At 42.6% G+C, this 19,768-nt stretch overlaps 1 protein-coding gene across 1 annotated transcript in view; it reads left to right on the top strand.

Moving 5' to 3' along the window:
* The window catches only part of FCRL5 (Fc receptor like 5), a 39,295-nt gene that overhangs the window by 19,138 nt on the left and 389 nt on the right, over positions 1 to 19,768 (top strand). The window contains exons 9-16 of the mRNA XM_057746560.1: positions 616 to 894; positions 7,091 to 7,369; positions 10,466 to 10,744; positions 14,883 to 15,161; positions 15,599 to 15,715; positions 16,393 to 16,420; positions 17,511 to 17,593; positions 17,796 to 17,864. Coding sequence (XP_057602543.1) covers positions 616 to 894; positions 7,091 to 7,369; positions 10,466 to 10,744; positions 14,883 to 15,161; positions 15,599 to 15,715; positions 16,393 to 16,420; positions 17,511 to 17,593; positions 17,796 to 17,864 — 1,413 coding nt within the window. The remainder of the gene's footprint in view (positions 1 to 615; positions 895 to 7,090; positions 7,370 to 10,465; positions 10,745 to 14,882; positions 15,162 to 15,598; positions 15,716 to 16,392; positions 16,421 to 17,510; positions 17,594 to 17,795; positions 17,865 to 19,768) is intronic.

Genomic DNA, 19,768 nt, shown 5'->3' with positions numbered 1-19,768 from the left:
ACAGCTGCTTTCTCTCTCCTGGACCCCAATGTCCGAGGAGCCAAATGCCTTTCCCTTTCTGTCCTCTTGTCCTGTGAGTCCCCCGATTCCTATTTGCATTCATCACCTTGGCCCTGGTAGCTACAAAACTAGTTCCCAGGGGCACAGAGTCATCTCCTGTCCCTTTCACATCAGACACCCATCATTTCCAGTGCACCAAACCCCATGAGATACAAAGACAGGGAGCAGCCTCACAGTGACTCCAATGCTATCCCTCTTGAGCGAGCTCTTTTGGAGTTGGTCAGACAGCGGTGTGGGGGAGGGGGGCGCAGAAGGGGAGGGGCTGGGAGCAGGGCAAGGGGCAGCCACTGTGAGCCAGGAGGGATTCACCTCTGCTTGCTTGGCTTGCGGCATGAATGTCAACTCATCATGAGGTTGAAATGGTTTCTGTTGGGCCTTGAACCTCGGTTTTGTGCCATTTACATGTGGCCAAATTCCAAGCCCAAGTTTAGGGGGCAGTGTGATTTTGGCTGCCCCGAGGGCCAGTGGACTTGAGACTGGACATCTCACTAGCCACTGATTGAAAGCTCCAGGAAGTGGCATATGCACCTGTTGATTAAGTGTTTCTCTCCCCAGTCCCTGTGTCTCAACCTGTCCTCACCCTCAGCCCTCCTGGGACCCGGACTGTTGTGGGAGATGAGGTCAGCCTTCAGTGCAAAGCTCAGAGAGGTTCTCTGCCCATCTCGTATCAATTTTATCGTGAAGGTGTGTTGCTCACAAAGATAGAAGGCACTTTACAGAGAACAGCGTCCTATAGCTTCTCTCTGACTGCAGAGCGTTCCGGGAACTACTACTGCACAGCTGACAATGGCCTTGGCCCCCAGTCCAGTGAGGCCGTGAGACTCTCTGTCATCGGTAAGTCCTGGATTCCTGCCAGTGACCCACCTCTGACCTGATCCTGCCTGCACCAACCCCTTCAGAGGTCTTCATGGATCTTGCAGTTTCCTACCGCAGTCAATCTCATGCCCATCTTGGCTCCCTTCTCATAGAACCAGCTATCCATTGGCCTCAGTCCTCATCTAGCCCTGGCTCCACCAGACCCCTACCATAGCTCACCCCTTTCCGCAGCTTTTACCAAATGAATTTGTTTTCTCAGATTAGCTTCTCAGGCCCTGTATGTTCAGTCTTCAAGCCAATTTCTCCTAACTCGATACACAGAAACATCTCATATTTCCCCAATAGCACTTACATATTAATTTAGCTATAAGCACAGTCATATGGGCATATAGTGGGCTAGACCTTACTTTCTCCAAAAGGTTCTCAAGCAGTTCAAGCTCTTACTGTAGGCTTGAAGAGGGCTGAAGGTGAAGGGAAGAGAGGAAATGGCTTCCTGGAAAACAGCTCATGGGTTTTCTGGGGTTTCCATGATCCCTTGACTTAACCCAGTAAAATAAGTCTCATTTCATTGTATTATGTTTAAAATTTTTTTTTTGCTGTATGACATACATTTATAAAGGTATGCAAATCATAGGTGTATAGCTTCTGGTGGAACCATGAAAAAATGTCATTTTAGAAGCAAAATCGCTTCTGTTTCCATTTGTTTAGGAGAATCTTTGTTTAGTAGAAAGTGAAAGTTCAGTTTTCTTTTCAGAGAAACAGAAATATGGATAGAAAAATCTTGAGTCTGGTGTATCAGATCATTTTAGATCAGAAGAAAAGAGACCTCAATGTCTCCAGTGAGTGAGGGTTTGTTAAGGATATCCAGGGAGGGGGAAAAAAAAAAAGGAAAAGACAGTATATGCAGATTCATGGAATAAGAACTGAGAGATCTCTCAGAATTCAACTTAGTTCTCAAAAACAGATTATATTGATGCCTGATAAGCTAGAAGCTTTCATGATTCTCTACTTCTAGGCCCATCAGCTATTTCCTTTCTATATCCTTCTGCCGCATTGTTCTTACTGCTCCTACGTGCTCTCCACTCTCATTCTTATGACTCTATCTTATGACTTATCTTTACTCAAAACTCCTGCTAATTTCAGCATCGACTGCCTTGGACTTCTGGATATGACGTCCTTCTCTGTATTTCAGCATCTGCCCCAACTGCCAAAGCAGTGCTTCTAACTAGTCTAATTAGTCAAGCAGTGTAGCTCTAAGACACTCATAGGCCACTGACAAGTCTATACATGGGATGTTCTTAAACCAACTGCTCACCCCTAGTTCAACTAATGACAGCCGAGAAAGCAGGGTCACTTGGGATGACATGACAGTTAATGGACTACGTTTAAGAAAATACTTTTTCTAGGAGTGACATGCACAGCATGACCTCTGAGTTTTCCTAGAAAGAGCCAGTGTACATGAAACACAACCTTGCTTGAGTTTCTGACCGGTGTGGGTCAGAAAACCTGAATTCTAGCCCTGGCTATGAAAATAGCTAGTTCATAATTTGGGCAAAACTTTTGAATTTTCTTTGTCTTGCTGTTTTCACCTTCTACTGAAAGTTGGATAAGACAATAATTAGTGTCCCTTAGAGCCCTAGAATTCTGTGTTCTGAGTTGGAATAGGAATCCAAAGGCCATGAATTCATGAAGCTCTGGAAGAAATGAAGTGAGGGAGAAGCTAAGCAACACTTGTCAAGACAGACAAGACGACCAGGGAAGCCTGCGGGTGCCCAAAGCTGGACTCATTTACCTGGCAAAGCAAGGGAGAGCATCCTCCTGGCAGAGTCTCATCACCTCTCACAGGGAGGAGATTGGGGAGGCACTTCTAGGGCTATGGGAGCAGGAATTAGAGTATGATTGTAACTGCAAGGGTGGTCTGGTCAGAATTTGTAAATTAGGAGAGCTGCTGTTATAGTCTGTGGTCTTAGGAACCCATGAGTCCATTTGAAGTTCTTGTTACTATGGTCCTGTTTTGGAACATAAGGATCTGAAAGACCTCTTGCTTCTCAATAGCTCTTGTTTCAGGTCATAGAAATAAGACATGACCAAAGGAAGACATTACCCCAATATAAATTAGTCAGCAAAGAGATTTTTAAAGAAATGTAAATGGTCTGAGATCCAGACTGCAAAGCCTGAAGCCAGTCTCTCTAGGAAAGCCCCAAGCCCTAAGACATCCTCGTTCTCATTATCATGTTTTATTTTCTTCTCTAATTGAGCAATATCTGAAACCCCTTTATTTCCCGTTTCGTGTCTGTCTTCCTCAACACCAGAGTATAAGCTTCATGAGAATGGAATGTTGTCAGTTTTGGTCTGTACCTCATCCCTCTGCCTACTTGGTGTCTGGCACAGAGCGAGTCCTCAGTCAGCATTTGTAATTCCACAAACAAAAAGTCTTGGAGATGAGATGAGGACAAAAAGAGCAGGAGAGAACATTGATCTTTGCGTCTGTTTATATGCCCGAACACAAGTAAATGAACCTAAATTAGCAAACAAGTTGAGAAACTTCACTGTGAGCCATACAAACTTTCTGGCAGAATAATCTTTTTTTTTCTCCTTAGGGAATATACCCCAAAGAGAAGACACAGAAATTTGGTGGGAATGTGAGCGCATAAGATATACCCATTTTGTTGGATTTTTTTTTTTTGAATTTGTGATCGTTTTTAATCCATCACAGTTACAAACATAAAACATAAAAAATAAAGTGAAGGCAAGTGGGAGATATAATAAAAATAAAAAGAATCCAGCTTGCAAAATATGGATTTCTGGTATTCCTTAGTTCCAAGAGCTTCCAAGCCTTGTCCCATTTCACATCCAGTAAAGCACCACCCACTAGCCCTTGGGCAGGTAAACTTGATAGGTACAGTTTTACATGTTACATCCTCTCATTTGGGAACTACTGGACATCTGCATTCCCTTGACCTTGTTCATGGGACAATTTCACTTTGATAAGTTCCCCTCCCCACCCTCAAGTCCTCTCCAGCCCATAACCAGGACCTACTTCCAGGACTGAGGGACATAATGTAAGTTACTGACCTGTTATCACTTTGATAATTTTTGCTGCTTGAAATTGCAATGTAATTATTCCATTTTGTTAATTCTGTTAACATTTTGGAGACTTACATTTTAGCTTTATTTTATTTTATTTTTTCCTTTTCAGAATTCTTTATTAGCTCTGACTGAAAACCCTATCAAATGCCCCCCCCCCGCTTTTTAATACATCTTTATTGGAGCATAATTGCTTTACAAAGTTGTGCTAGTTTCTCCTGCATAACAAAGTGACTCAGCTATATGTATGCATATATCCCCATATCTCCTCCCTCTTGAGCCTCCCTCCCACCCTCCCATCCCACCCCTCTAGGTTGTCACAAAGGACCGAACTTATCTGCCTGTGCATGCAGCAGCTTCCCATTAGCAATCTATTTTACCTTTGATAGTGTATCTATGTCAGTGCTACTCTATCACTACATCCCAGTTTCCTCCAGGTCCTCTAGTCCTTTCTCTACATCTGCATCTTTATTCTTGCCCTGTCAATGGGTTCATCAGTACCGTTTTTCTAGATTCCATATATATGTGTTAGCATACGGTATTTGTTTTTCTCTTTCTTATTTCACTCTGAATAACAGTCTCTAGGTCCATCCATCTTCCTATAAATAACTCAATTTCCTTCCTTTTTATGGCTGAGTAATATTCCATTGGATACACCCATTCTGAATCTATCAACAGCCCTGGGTCACCAAAGCATGCACACATACACACACACACACACACACACACACACACACAGAGACTTCTCAAGCAAATACAAGTTTCTGAATATAACTTTATTCTTTGAAGTAAAAGCCACAAACAAAACAGGTCCAATATGAGAATCTTTGCATTGATTCATTTAAAATTATTAAAGGGAAAGAAAGGGCACAAAATACCCAATATTTTAAAAAGAAGAATTGCTTTAGGAAACAGAAAAAAATTTTTTCTGGATATTCTCAGTACCATTAAAGAAAATACGGACTCCAGGGGGGAAAAAGTACACAGGGGAATTTAAAGAGGTTAAAGAAGAGATGATAAAAATAACAGAAAAGAGTATATATATATATATATATACACCAGAGTTCAGGAGAAAAACCAAAGAAAACAAAGCTGTTTTAGAAATAAAATCCAAATTTGAAGCAGTAAGAAGAGAATGTATAATTCAAAAATCTGTTAATGGAATGGAGAATTGGTTTGAGAAGATAATACAGAATGCAAAGTAGAAAGACACAGAAAAAGGCAAAAAGAAAAAGAAATTAAAATATGGAGATCAGACAATGAAGACCACAAACGTGGAGAATTAAGTGTCTAAAGAGAGAAACAGAACTCAGACAAAATCAAAAAGTTTCCTGAAGTGAAGAAAGCTTCAATGTATAGATCCAAAGACATATCCTGATGAGGTCATTGACTTCCAGACCTGAAAATATATGTGTGTGTGTGTGTGTGTGTGTGTGTGTGTGTGTGTGTGTGTGTGAGAGAGAGAGAGAGAGAGAGAGAGAGAGAGAGAGAGAGAGAGACAGAGAGAGAGAGATCATGGCAAAAAAAAAAAAAAAAGCAGTCATCTCCAAAAGAAAAAATATTAATTTGGTCTTACTCTTTATAGAGAAGTCCATACTAAAAGAGAGGAATGGTGTTCAGACTTGGACTTTCAGAGGAGAAATGAGAACTGAGAATTTTATATCAAATCAAAAAGACATTTTCAAACATACTAGGATTCAGGGAACTTAGTACCCATTAACCCTGCTTGAAAAATTACTTGATGACAGACTCTAGCCAGCCAAGATATGAATCAATACAAAAGACTCAAAATGAGGAAACTGATATGAAAAGTGAATACGGAACCTATTCATATCAGTAGTTCTCAGCCTTGGCTGCATGTTAGAATCACTTAGGAATTTTGAAAAAAGACTTTCTACTAAGCTTTCTCCAGACCAATTAAATTCAGAATCTCTCAGATGGGGCCTCAGAATCTATTTTTTTTTTAACACATCCTCAGTTGAAAATATTGTACAGATAGTGTTGAAAACCACTGATTCAGACATAGAAACAAAGGCTAAGCAATATGAGAGTTATGGTTACAGAATAGTAAGCAACTATTATAAATACTGAAGAAGTAAAAAATACACGTCACAGAAAAATCAGTCAGAGGGAGAAGAGGAAATTAAAAAAACAATTTTCTCATGATTATTATTATTCCATAATGGAGAACAAAAATTGACTTGATTATTTAGAAAAATTAATGACAGGTTTCAAAGTTTTCATTTTTTTTTTCAAAGTTTTCATTTTATAAATACTTTCTGAGTACTTTATAGTAGATTAATAATTCACTAGCACTCCATAAAAACATCAAATAATAAACTGTACTTTCTTATAGGATAGGATAAATCAGTTCTTCAGATGAAACAACTGTAGAGTTTAAGACTAGGAAAAGAGAAATAATAAGAAAAATAAGCCTGTGCAATTATATAACTCTAATTGACTGGAGAAAGGAAACATATACCATTAGTGCAAGTGTAAATTGGTTGAAATTTTTGAAGAACAATTTAGCATTATGTATCATTATTTGAAGTTCCCATATCCCAATCCCAGAAATCCCACTTCTAAGAATTTATTCTAAAAAATGCATTGACAGAGTACAATGACACATACATAGAGTTGTGTGATGCAGCCTTATTTGAAATTAGAACACGATAACGACCTAAGTAATGGGGAATTGCTTAAGCGTTTACAGTAAGTTCATACTATGGGATGCTTTGTGGTTGTTAAAAATAATCAAGCAATATTTACCCCAAATTATCAAATTTTAAATTTAAAAGAATAGCATTTTATGCATGTTAATTATATCTCAATAAAGCTGATTTTTTAAAGCGAATGAGATAGATCCTTAAGTAATAACATAGAATGATGCTTATGATATTTTGCTAAAGGGAAAAATCAAGTTGTAGACCAGTATGTATATTGTGACTCCATACATATATGTGGGGTTTTATGCATTTATTTATGTGTTGATAGGAATGAGTGTGCTTACAACCTAGAAAAGACCTGAAAAGTGCCACCAAATAATCAACAGAGGTAACATCTGGAAAATAAAAATAGAGGAAATGGGAAAAGCTCTTGATTACAACTAACTCATTTTTGCTCTCAGTTCCAGTATCTCGCCCTGTCCTCACCCTCAGGGCTCCCAGGGCCCAGGCTGTGGTGGGGGATGTGGTTGAGCTTCACTGTGAGGCCCGGAGAGGCTCTCCCCCGATCCTGTACCGGTTTTATCGTGAGGATGCCGCCCTGGGGAGCAGCTCAAGTCCCTTTGGAGCGGGAGCTTCCTTCAATTTCCTTCTGACAGTAGAGCATTCTGGGAACTACTTCTGTGAGGCCAGCAATGTCCAGGGCACCCAGCGCAGCGACACAGTGTCACTCAGTGTCAGAGGTGAGTGGACCCAACCACAGCACAGCCACGACAGGCCATCTCCCCCACCTTTCCCAGCAGCCGCGATTACCCCAGGGCCATTTGCTGTGTGACATCATACATTACCCCAGGGCCATTTGCTACACAGCCTCCATCTGGGAGTTCTGTATTCTACATTTTCAGGAACTTGCACCTTCCTTTTGTTTGCTCTGCCTTTCCTGGTTGCGACACTGCAAGACATTTTGACCAAAATTTTCCTAACGCAGGAATAGACTTTTAAAACACAAATTGCATCCTGGACAAAAATGATCAGCAAGAAATGGAATTATAAAATGCAGCATGTCTCACCTCAGAAGAGATTTAGTTTCGTTTCCTTTGTCTGTCAATCAATAAAAAGGCCAACTCATTCTTTCACTGGCTCATGAATTTCCCTCTAGCTTGTCCTGCCCCTGTCCCAGAGCAGTTCAGATCCCCACCCGGAACTCCTGCCGAAAGACTTCTCAACGTCATTCTCCTGACCTCTTACCTCTCATTCAGCTATAGCACTATCTCTCCTACCTGGCCCTGCCAGGGGCTGACCTCCTAGTCATGCCCACTTTCAATGCAGGCTTGTTGCCTCGCTCATAGCCTTCCTCTCTACCCTACACTCTGCCATCACTCTAGGACTCTAATGTCCACACGGATGACCCACTCAATCCCACGGCTTGTCATCCTTTGCACATCTGCCACCCACTCCCCTGTACATACACTACCCCAATCACCTGACCTCAGCCTCCTATCCCTCTGCTTGCTTCTTCAACTTCTCCAATCACTTTTGTTCTCAGACCGCAACAGACCCCCCAGTTCATTAACACCTTTACTTCCTCCCAGACAACCACACCTTCGACTCCCACCACCATGTGAGTGTTTGTCTCTGTCTCCATTCAGTAACTCTTCCCTCCTCTTCCTAAGGTACAGAGTAGAAGACTGCTTCCTATGAAAGATGAAGATCTCCATTTCATCTCTCAATTCCATCCTTTCTTGCATTCTCAGACACTTTGAATCGCTTTCTCTCTTATGCCCCCTAACATCTCCTGCTCTATAGGATTCTTGCCACTGACATTTAATGTGCTATATCTCCCCCGAGTCTAAAGGGAAAGCCTCACTTGATCCCACTTATGCCTCCAGCCACTGCTCTATTATGGCTAAACGACCAAAAAAGAGTCAGTTGCACACATTGTGTCCATTTCCTCATTACCCACTAGGATTTAACCCTTGGTTTCTTCTGACCTTTTATACAAAAATGATTCTCACAAAGGTCACCAATGACCTCCATGGCTTTAAATCCAGTGGCCATTTTGCAATCCTCACCTTACTTGATTTCCCAGAAATAGTCCATATTGTTTGTTTTCTTTCTTCTTGAAACCCTCCCTTCCTTCGCTTCAGTGGCTTCACCTCCTCCTGGATCTTCTTCGTCTGCCACTCTTTCTCAGTTCCCTTTACTGGCTCCTCCTTTTGTCAACAAACTATAAAAGCATTGGTGTGTCCCAGAGCTTTGTCCTGCCTGTACCCTCTTCTCTTATATATGTTCTTTCTCTGGATGATCCTGGGGATGTCATCTATAAATGATTCTTAAACTTTTATCTCCAAAAGAGACCTCCCACCTGAGCACCTGCCTATGACATAGCTCTTAAAAGCTCATGAACTTGAACATCTCTTAAAGTGAACTTATGGAATTCCCCCCAGACCCAGTCCTCCTCCAGGTGTCCCTACTTGTGAAAAGCATATCCACTCATCCAGACATACAAGACAAAAGCCCAGGAGTCTTCGTTGACATTTCTCTTCCTTGCTCTCCATAACCAGTTAATCATTAAGTCCTGTTGACTTTATTTCCAGAATGTTTCTTGGATCTTTTCTTTCTATCTTTACCGCCACTATCCTGGTCAACTCTACCATCATTTCAATTACTGCAATACCACCACTCTACTCCACTTCTAATAACCTCTCCACTCCACTTCTGTTCCACTACATTCTCTTTTGCACACTGAGAACAGAATTGTCTTTACAAATGATGGGTTTAATGGGAAGTATTAGCAAATCATGTATTTCATAAGGAACTTGTATCTAGAATATATAAAGAACTCTTATAACTCAATAAAAAAAATGATGGGTTTGATATCTCCTGCCCCTGTATTGAGACACTTATAGACTTCCCATTGCTCTATGAAGAAGGATCAAAATCCATACCATGACTTATGGATCTCAGCCTAGCTCTCCAGCCTCCTATTTCACGGCACTCCTCAAACCCTTCTCTTAGTTCTGCTGTCACCTCGTTACAATAACTCAACAGCTCCAACCTTCTTCCCAGCTCAGGGCCTTTGCACACACTGTTTGCCTGCCTGTGCAGTCTTCATTCCATACTTCACCTGGTTAATTCTGATGTCACTTTGTGAGGAAGCCTTCCCTGACTAACCCATACTAGATCAGGCCTCAGTATTATATATTTCAGAGCATGCTATTCGTTACTTTGAATCAATTATCAATGTTTTAATTATGTATTTGTATTTCTATTTAATTGCACTCTATCATCTCATGTAGATTGCAGGCTTCATGAGAGCAGGGACGGGGTCTTTCTCACTATTGAATCCCCAGCATATTGTGTAGTTCCTGAGACTTATTAATTGCTCAAGTAATTTCTGATGAATGAAGAAATATAAAAATGAGCCAATAATTTGATCAATATTTATTCTCTTTTGGGCCTTATTTTTGATGTGGCCAAGGCTCAACTGCATCCCTGGCTATGTAAGCAACAGTCTCGCCTGTTCCTCATTTTCTATTGAACTAATTTCTCCTTTTCTCCAATTGTCCTTTGACTTAGATACTTGGGTTTCAGTTTAATCTCTGTTTTCAGATTCCCCAAACACTTTTCAGATTGCATATCAAAGTACTCCAAACTCTACATAACACTATACAAATGATATTGTTTCTTCAGATCTGAAGACATTGTAGCTGAGTTCTGAGTCATGTCACAAAGTCATTAAAAACTGAGGAAAACATTTTCCTGTTTGAAATGTCTTTTCCATGGAGGAACATGTTTAAACAGCATGAACTGATGGTTAACTCTTTTTCTTCCCTCAGTTCCAGTGTCTCGCCCTGTCCTCACCCTCAGGGCCCCCAGGGCCCCGGCTGTGGTGGGGGACATGGTTGAGCTTCACTGTGAGACCCGGAGAGGCTCTCCCCCGATCCTGTACCGGTTTTATCATGAGGATGTTGCCCTGGGAAGCAGCTCAAGTCCCTCTGAAGGAGGAGTGTCCTTCAGCCTCCCTCTGACCACAGAACATTCTGGAAACTACTCCTGTGAGGCTGCCAATGACCTGGGAGCCCAGCGCAGTGAGGTGGTACCTCTCAATGTCATAGGTGAGTTGCTCCTGGCCACGAGCAACACAACAGAGGACTGACTGCCTTCCCTCCCTGGCAGCTCAAATGCAGCTGCAGCACTCCTGTTTGCTAGGGTGATGGCCAGCATACCCCCTGCACACAGAACCTCCAGCTGAAAGTCCGGGATCCTTCCTGTGGCTACGGTTTCAGGAACCTGGACCTTGCCAGCAGCACAGTTCAAGAAGTCTTCTTGAATGTGATCCAAACTCCTCACTAAAAATGCAAAGAAGGTTTTTTAGAACACAGACTATATTTCGATCTGCAATTGTGATGCAAAAGGGAAACTAAAGAATTCTAAGTATCGGTTTCTCTGCTCCAAAAAAGCTTAGGCCATTCTTTGTCCAGGTTTTTCTCTCGTTGACTCCCAACAAACTTCTACTCTTGAGCTTCTTTCACTACCAGGGATATAAATATGCCTCGCATTTCCATATTAAAAATTTTATATTAATAAGCTAAGTACCTAGCCTTTAAGGCTATACAACCGCAACCAATCCAAGTTAGTTTACAAAGTGATTTTAAAAGCAGTGGGGACACAGAGATGAAAGGATGACATGGAATGAAAATGGTCACCCATCAATCAAATTCTTTCCTTCTCTAAGCTGTCTGATGTCTTGCCATTAAGTGTAAAAACCAAAGGAACACTGCCTCTTGTCATCTCTGAATTTGCTTTGTCATGATCCCCTACAGGCCAAACCATGGTAGAGCAAAAGCATGCTAAGGGCTGTTGAGATGAATGTTCTAGTCTTGGCTCTGAAGATACTAGCTCTATGACCTTGGCCAAGCACATTTTCCTATATTGACCTCAATTTCCTCACTCATAAAGTGGGAAGATCAGGCTAGATGAACATCAGGATCATCTTCAGCCCTAGAATTCTATGATTTTGGTGCAAAAGGAATATGATGTATGTCAGACTCTAAGGTTCCTGGAAGGAGACAGGCAAAAGGAGAAGCTGGGAGTCCCTGTTCCTGGGATACATCCCAGAGAAACACGAAACCATAAAATAGCATGCAAACACTTTCTGAAGTACGTAAAGCAAAACACAGGCTGATCCTCTCAGTCTCCCTTGACTGGGTCCCTGAGTATCGTAAGAAGTACAGGCAAAGTCCCATGAGCAGGTTGATTTGCAGATACCAGCCCAGGTACCAGCATCTCACCAAGGTGGCTGGGGCAGCCATCACTTCAGCATCTAGCAGGCAAGTTGATTTCAGATTTGATTTTCTTCCATTCGACCAGTCCATGCTTCTTCGAAGCCTCAATAGCAGGCAGCACCTGCCTCAGCCAACTTTCCTCTAAGGTTCACAGAGACTCTCACCACATGGTTGACACACTTACCTCTTAGATCCACCGCACAGGCATGGACTTCTGACCAAGTGCCACTCCCTCCCTCTTCACAGCACAGTGACCCAGCACATCGTACCCCTCACATTCCATATTCATGATTTGATACACATCCTCATTCCTTTGTTTCTATGATCCCTGGTGCAAATGCACGTTATGTATGCTGCTGCTGTCGCACCTAAAGGACCTCTTGCGGGATGAATTATGTCTGAGTCCTAGAACTAGGACACAGATGATGGAGAACTGCAAGACAGGAATACGTCTCATTAATATTGTCACCGCCATCATCATCACCATCGTTAATACTTACAGAGCCCTTGCAAGTGCCAGGCCTCGTGCTTAGCGCTTGACACACGATATCTCATTTAATCTTTAAGATAAACCACTGAGGTTAAAAATGAGATTTTTTTTCCTCCTCAGCTTGCAGGAGAGGAAACTGAAGCTTAGAGAGGGGAAGTAACTAGCTTACAGACACAGCTAGCCGTGGTGAAGCCAGGTTGAAAAATGAGCCCATCCAACTCAATGTAAATCTACAGTATAACATCTCTCATCCTTTGTGGCCAGGCTTTAATGCAACGTTTTAATAATTTATTATTCTGAAAGAATACATAAGCCTTCATGATAAAAAAATTAAATGGTACAAAAGGGACACTATGAAAATAAAGTTCTCTTTCTACCTGCATTCATATGCTTTCATATCCACATGCTGCCAAGACAGAACCACTATTAATAATTTCAGGTATATTTTTCTAGAAATATTAAAATATATTGTAAACATAAAGGCATAGAACTTTTTACAAGTAGAATCATATTACACATATCTGCAACTGGAGTTTTATACTTAAAAATATATCTTGGATATCTTTCATGTTTTATCAACTAGCTTGTCTCTAGTTTTTAACTATTATAAAAATTCTACAATAGAAATCTTTGTGCAAATATCTTTGCAAATCTTTTTTCAAATTGGAGTACAGTTAACTTACAATGTTGTGTTAGTTTCAATTGTACAGCACAGTGACTCAGTTTTATATACATACATACATACATATATATGTTCTTTTATCAGATTCTTTTCCTTTGTAGATTATTACAAGTTATTGAGTATGCTTTCCTGTGCTATACAGTAGGTCCTTGTTGGTTGTCTATTTTACATATAGTAGTGTGTATATGTTAATCCCAAACTCCTAATTTACGAGGGTGAGTCAAAAACTACCCTCACTCCTGTTATATTAAAACTTCAATAAATTCTACAGCCAGAGTGTGGATAATTTTTGACTCACTCTCGTATCCACCCCTCACCCCAACCCCACCCCACTATTCCCCTTGGTAACCATAAGTTTGTTTTCTATGCCTGTGAGTCTATTTCTGTTTTGTAAATAAGTTCACTTGTACCTTTTTTTTTTTAGATTCCACGTATAAGTGATATCATATGATATTTGTCTTTCTCTGTCTGGTTTACTTCACTCAGTATGACAGTCTCTAGGTCCATCCAAATTGCTGCAAATGGCATTATTTTGTTCTCTTTTATGGCTGAGTAGTGCTCCATCATATATACATCTCACATCTTCCCTATCCATTCATCTGATGATGGCATTTAGGTTGCTTCCATGTCTTGGCTATTATAAATATTGCTACTATAAACATTGGGGTGCATGTATCTCTTTGAATTAGAGTTTGCCCAAGAGTGGGGTTGCAGAATCATATGGTAACTCTATTTTTAGTTTTTTGAAGAACCTCCATACTGTTTTCCATAGTGGCTACACCAGTTTACGTTCTCACCAACAAGTGTAGGAGGGGTCCCTTTTCTCCACATCTTCTCCAGCATTTATTGTTTGTAGAGTTTTTAATGATGGCCATTCTGACTGGTGTGAGGTGATACCTCACTGTAATTTTGATTTGTGTTTCTCTAATAATTAGTGATATTGAGCATCTTTTCACATGCCTGTTGACCATTTTTTACAGAACTTATGTTAGTAACCCTAACATAAAAGCAGATTTGCTGGGTCAAAGTTTATATGCATTTTAAATATGGTAGATATTGCCAAATCACCATTCAAGAACGTGTCTCAAATTTGCATTCCCACCCAGAGCATTTCAAGGCGCCTGTTAATCCACAACCCCATCAGTATTATCTGCCTTCTTAAGCTGTGCCAATCTGATGGGTGTTTTTATTTGTATACATTTAATTAGTAACAAAGATTATAATCTTTATATATATTTATTGGCTATTTGAAGTTTTTAGTGGTTCATACCCTTTTCACACATTTCTGTTGGATATTTTTTTAAGCTTTTTATTGGAGTATAATTGCTTTACACTGTTGTGACAGTTTCTGCTGTACAACAAAGTGAATCAGCTGTATTTATACATATATCCCCATATCCCCTCCCTCCCACGACTCCTTCCCACCCTCCCTATCCCATCCCTCTAAGTCATCACCCATCATCAAGTTGATCTCCCTGTGTTATGCAGCAGCTTCCCACTAGCTATCTATTTTACATTTGGTAGTGTATATATGTCAATGCTACTCTCTCACTTCGTCCCAGCTTCCCCTTCACCCCCACCCCACCCCCTCCCCGTGTCCTCAGGTCCATTCTCTACATCTGCATCTTTATTCATTGAAAGCTATTTGTGGACTCAGGTCCGTAGCTTTGTCTGTCATATGTGTTTCAATCTATTTTCCTAGATTGAGATCTAACTTTTGTTGTTTATATTATTTTTTGTTCCTTTATGACTACGTTAGAAGTAGGAACTTCTACTGACTTTTTGTTTTCCCTCAGTTCCAGTGTCTCGCCCTGTCCTCACCTTCAGGGCCCCCAGGGCCCAGGCTGTGGTGGGGGACATGGTAGAGCTTCACTGTGAGGCCCAGAGAGGCTCTCCCCCTATCCTGTACCAGTTTTATCACGAGAATGTCACCCTGGGGAACAACATGTCCCACTCTGGACAAGGAGTGTCCCTCAAGCTGTCACTGACCACAAATCATTCTGGGACCTACTCCTGTGCAGCCGACAATGGACTGGGTCCGCAGTGCAGCGAGGCAGTGACACTTTTCATCACAGGTAAGTGTCCTATGCTCAGGCCACCGATGTGGACAAAAGATTTCCTCCAAGGATGCTCTGATAATCATCGTGATGCTTGGGCAGGACAGTGCTTCTCAGGGATGGGTACACAAAGCTGGAAGTTCTCCAAACTGTTATTTTCATAAGGGTTTCTGAAGACATCATTAGGGTGGGAAAAGGGGGCCCAAGAGGACCGTTGAATTTAACGCTCATTGGCTAGCATCATCCATCCTGACCCTCCACACTTGCAGCAGCCACAGACATAAGCTTCCCCACCAAGAGAAGAGCCATTCCCTGTGCCACGCCTGCACCTGCGTAGCCTCAGAAGCCCTGGTCCCCTCCGTTCATCCTCTCTCCCAGGCATCAGTTCCAGGGGTCGGGGCAGTTCAAGACCACAAGCCTCTCCCCATGCCTTATGCCTGGGGTCTCCTCCGCAGGGCTGACAGGCGGCAGAAGTAGCCCTGTTGCCACTGGTGTCACCGGGGGACTGCTCGGCATCATGGTTCTTGCTGCTGTGGCACTGCTGTTCTACTGGTGGCTCCCAAGAAAAGCAGGTGGGTAACTCCCTGGCTAACCTTTGCTTGGGTCCCTGTCCTTCCCACATCTGTTCCCGCAGGCTTCTGCTGCCTTTGCAACTACCCCCAAGCTCTCAATAGCTCCTTTCTACGCAATTGCACAGCCCTTACCGTCCCCTCTAGATCCTCCAGAATTTGCCTTCATCAAATGCAAAGTTTCTAAAACAGACCTATTGGGTAGAAGGTGCCTTCACAAGATGCAGTTCATCCAACATGACAAACTGCAGTGTATCTCCCCCTCTCCCCTTGCAAGACGCCCAAGGAACAGGAAGAGGAGAAGGAAAACACTGAGAAATAGGAGTGAGAACAGAAACCAAATGGAATTTGATAACTTACTGATTTTGTAAATGTATGGTACTTTCATAGCAGATCAAGTCTATTTTCCCACATTCAGCCGTTGACCCATTGTTCTTCACAAACTCCAGGTTAAAGGACTATGGATTGCGGGTTACCCTTTTGTATTATAACTATACCCCTCTGGAAGCCAGGATCAGTAGTTTTTGCCCAATCTGCTACCTCCCTTGGGCGTAGCAAAGGAGGGTTCACATTTTAGTGACAGTGACTCCTGGCAGTTTCTAGATGAGCCTCCTATGAGCTGTGTTCCTTGTGAAGTCTTCCTTCTCCTGGACTCAATGCCTCTCTGCTTTCCTTTGCAGGAGGAAAGCCTACATCTGACTCCTCCAGGTAAGACCTGGCTATATTGCCATATGGTTAATGAATGCCCATCAAGTATGAAAATGGAGTTGAATCTGGTTACTACTGAGAGCACAGCCACTGCTCATGTCACTGAGATGGATTGTGCCAATTTCATGCTGCCACCTCCCTTGGGATCTATCAAGGCAATTCCCAGGAACTTCTCACTCACTGCCTTAGCTACATGGGCTTTTTTCTTGCAGCAAGTGTTGATTGCTTTTTATTTATTAACTTACATCCTTGGTCCAGTGTTGCCTTGGTCGTCTGTGTGATCACTGAATCCATCCATTTCCTAAGATGAGCTTAGCTCCATCAGCCTGGAAAGCTCTGGTCGTGGTCAACCCAACCTAACCAACACCTGTTGTGATGACAGCCAAGAAGAGGGAGTCACACAACTCAGCCACCCAGAGAGACTTCTCTGCTAATAGGAGGTGGTGCCTGTGAAGAAGGGGCTGCCACCTTAGATCCCAAAGGCTGACTTTAGGAGCCACACCGCAGCTCACAAACTATCACTGGGCAAGCTTATGGTAGCAGCATCCAAACCATCCTCAGTTCCTCAGAGCCTTTTTTTCTCTGTCACATGGTTGCGGGATCTTAGTTCCCCCACCAGGGTTTAACCCGTGCCCTTGTCAGTGAAAGTGCTGAGTCCTAACCGCTGGACCTGCAGGGAATTCCCACCTGAGGCTTTCTAATTACGGATTTCTCTGAGACACTGATCTCAAGTGTAGACCTTAGAGTCAGGGTTGAATCTTGGCTCTTTCCCTTTCTAGTTACATAGTCTTGGGCAAGTCATTTTTACCTCTTAGAACTTCCATTTTTTCCATCTATAAAATAGAGATAATAATAGAAGCAACTTAATACTGTTATAGGCACTAGCACAGTGACCTACCAGCTGGCCGTAAAGTGTGGATTAATATTATGATTTATAATATCATAGTCCATAACAATAGACCATTTGCTATATACTCATCTATGTTTCCAGGCTTGGCAACTATTTTATGGTAAAACTCACTAACAGGGAATGATCCTTACAGCTACTTTGTCAGAATTTCTGGGAAACATTGATGTTTCTATCTTATAGTAACCCTTCAGCTTTGGACCCCCAAGAGCCCACCTACCACAATGTACCAAGCTGGATAGAACTGCAACCAGTGTACAGCAATGGTGAGGACTGAGTACCCTCCATGTGGTCAGGGGCCCCACGGTTGGTCCGGGAAGAGGTGGGACAGGAAATGAAGAAAAGGCAGTGCAGAGGTCCGGAGGGCTCGACTCCCTCCAGAGAACAAGCTCTAGCTGGGAGAGGAGGAAGTAGCAAAGCAAGGGGCAAGAACCTTAGAGTCCTCTCAACCTTCAACTTCTCTCCAAGTAAATCCTAACGGAGGCGACGTGGTGTACTCAGAAGTCCGGACTGTGAAGGGGGAGGACAAACAGGCAGGTAAGACTCAAGGACCCTTGATCTTGGCTGTCAGTTGCTGTGTTTGGCTCAGTCGCCACCCCTTCGGCAGGTCTGGGCCAACCAGGCACAGAGCTGCCCCTCAGGCTGGGTCACTGGGCTTCTTAACTTGTGCCCACCTACACGGCTAGGATTAACCCAAGCTCACGGTGCAGAGCTGCTCTCTCCGTTCTCCATGGATGGCCTCAGCATCACTTGAGTAACAAAGTCATCACCCTGGGCAGTCAACCCCTCAGAGCTTCAGGGCCCCATCTGTAACTTGAGACAGGACTAGCCATCATTCCCTACCTACCTGTATCTGTTTTCTACTGCTGCTGTGGCAAATGACCACAAGGGCTAAAAGAATACAGGTTTATCATCTTACTGTAGTGTAGCTGAGAAGTCTAACGCAGGTCTCATTGGACTAAAATCAGTGCCAGCAGAGTTCCTTTCTGGAAGCTCCAGGGGAGAATGTATTCCCTCGCCTTTTCCAGTTTCTAAAGGACACCCCTTTCCTTTCTGTGGCCTATGGTCTCATCCCTCCATCTTCAGAGCCAGCAGCGTGGCATCTCTCTAACCATTTCTTCCATAGCCCGTGCTCCCTCTGACCACAGCTAGAAAAAGTTCTCAGATTTTAAAGTTCTCCTTAAAATCCCATCTGGAGAATCTAAAATAATCTCTCCATTTCACACCTGCAAAATCCCTTTCTCCATCTAAGGTCACGTAGTCACAGGTTCCAGGGATCAGGACATGGACATCTTTGTGGGAGACATTATTCTGCCTACCACACTCTCTCACAGGGTTATTGTGAGGATCAAAGGAGGAAGTAGATGTGGAGATGCTGTTACCACAGCAGAGTTTAAGCAGCTTTTATGATATGTGCTGGTTGCCTGGCTGTGTCATTAGTCCCCACTCATAGTAGATGGTGTGCAGTGAGATCCCAGCCCATCTTCCTCCTACTCAGAGAAGGAAAGGGAAACCACAGCCTTTGGGGCTGTTCTAATTCTGTTCTGTAAAAAGTGCCATGTGATTTTAGCCGTTCTGCTTCCTTCTCTTGTTTTCTGATCCCCCTTGTATAAAATCACATGAACTGTATCTTGTCCCATTCTTGGCTCAGTAGCCCACCTCTAACACATAGGAACTCATTCACACTTACAGTTCCCTTGGATGTGAGTATTATTATTCCCATTCCACAGATGAGGGGACAGAGGCAGAGAGGCCTTAAATGACCGGCCTGGAGTCACAGAGCTAACAAATCACGGAACAGTCTATCTCTAGAGCCCAAGACTTGGGCCAAGCTCTGCTTCTCAGGGCAGTTCCAGAGACACTTGAAGCTCAGTCTAAGCCAAAAGGAGAAAGCCCTGCTTGAACAAAATGCCATATTTCATTCCAGTTTTAAAACACTATAACAATTATAAGAGCTTCTAGCATCATACCAACATGTGTTGAGCAGTTCCTATGCAGCTGGTACAGTTCTGAGTACTGTAAATATACACATTATAAATATATATGCCTAAATATATACACACACATATATTTATAGTTTGTTTATAGCCCTCAGAATTGTCCATGCACATTGGAACAGCTCAGCACATAATAGATACTGGAAATCACCCACACACATTACCCTCTAGGTAGGTACTATTATTCTCATCATACAGATGAGACAACTGAGGCAAGAGATATTGAGTGTGTTGAGTGACTTGCCCAAGGCCACAGAGGTGGCACGGCTGACCTGGGGCTCATTCTGGGGTGGTGTGGATCCAGAGTCTGCTCTAAACCACTGCACTGCCCCTGCTCCAGGCCAGGATGCTTCTCCATAATATACGCTGTGAATCTATGATCAAAGCATGGACATAATGAAAAGTAGCTTTCTTCCTTTTGAGAGCCCCTGGGGAGCTCAGCAT

Source organism: Hippopotamus amphibius, chromosome 1, assembly GCF_030028045.1.
Source record: "Hippopotamus amphibius kiboko isolate mHipAmp2 chromosome 1, mHipAmp2.hap2, whole genome shotgun sequence".
NCBI classification, from domain to species: domain Eukaryota; kingdom Metazoa; phylum Chordata; class Mammalia; order Artiodactyla; family Hippopotamidae; genus Hippopotamus; species Hippopotamus amphibius.
The sequence above is the reverse complement of the archived record's forward strand: the minus strand, read 5'-3'. Positions and strand labels throughout refer to the sequence as shown.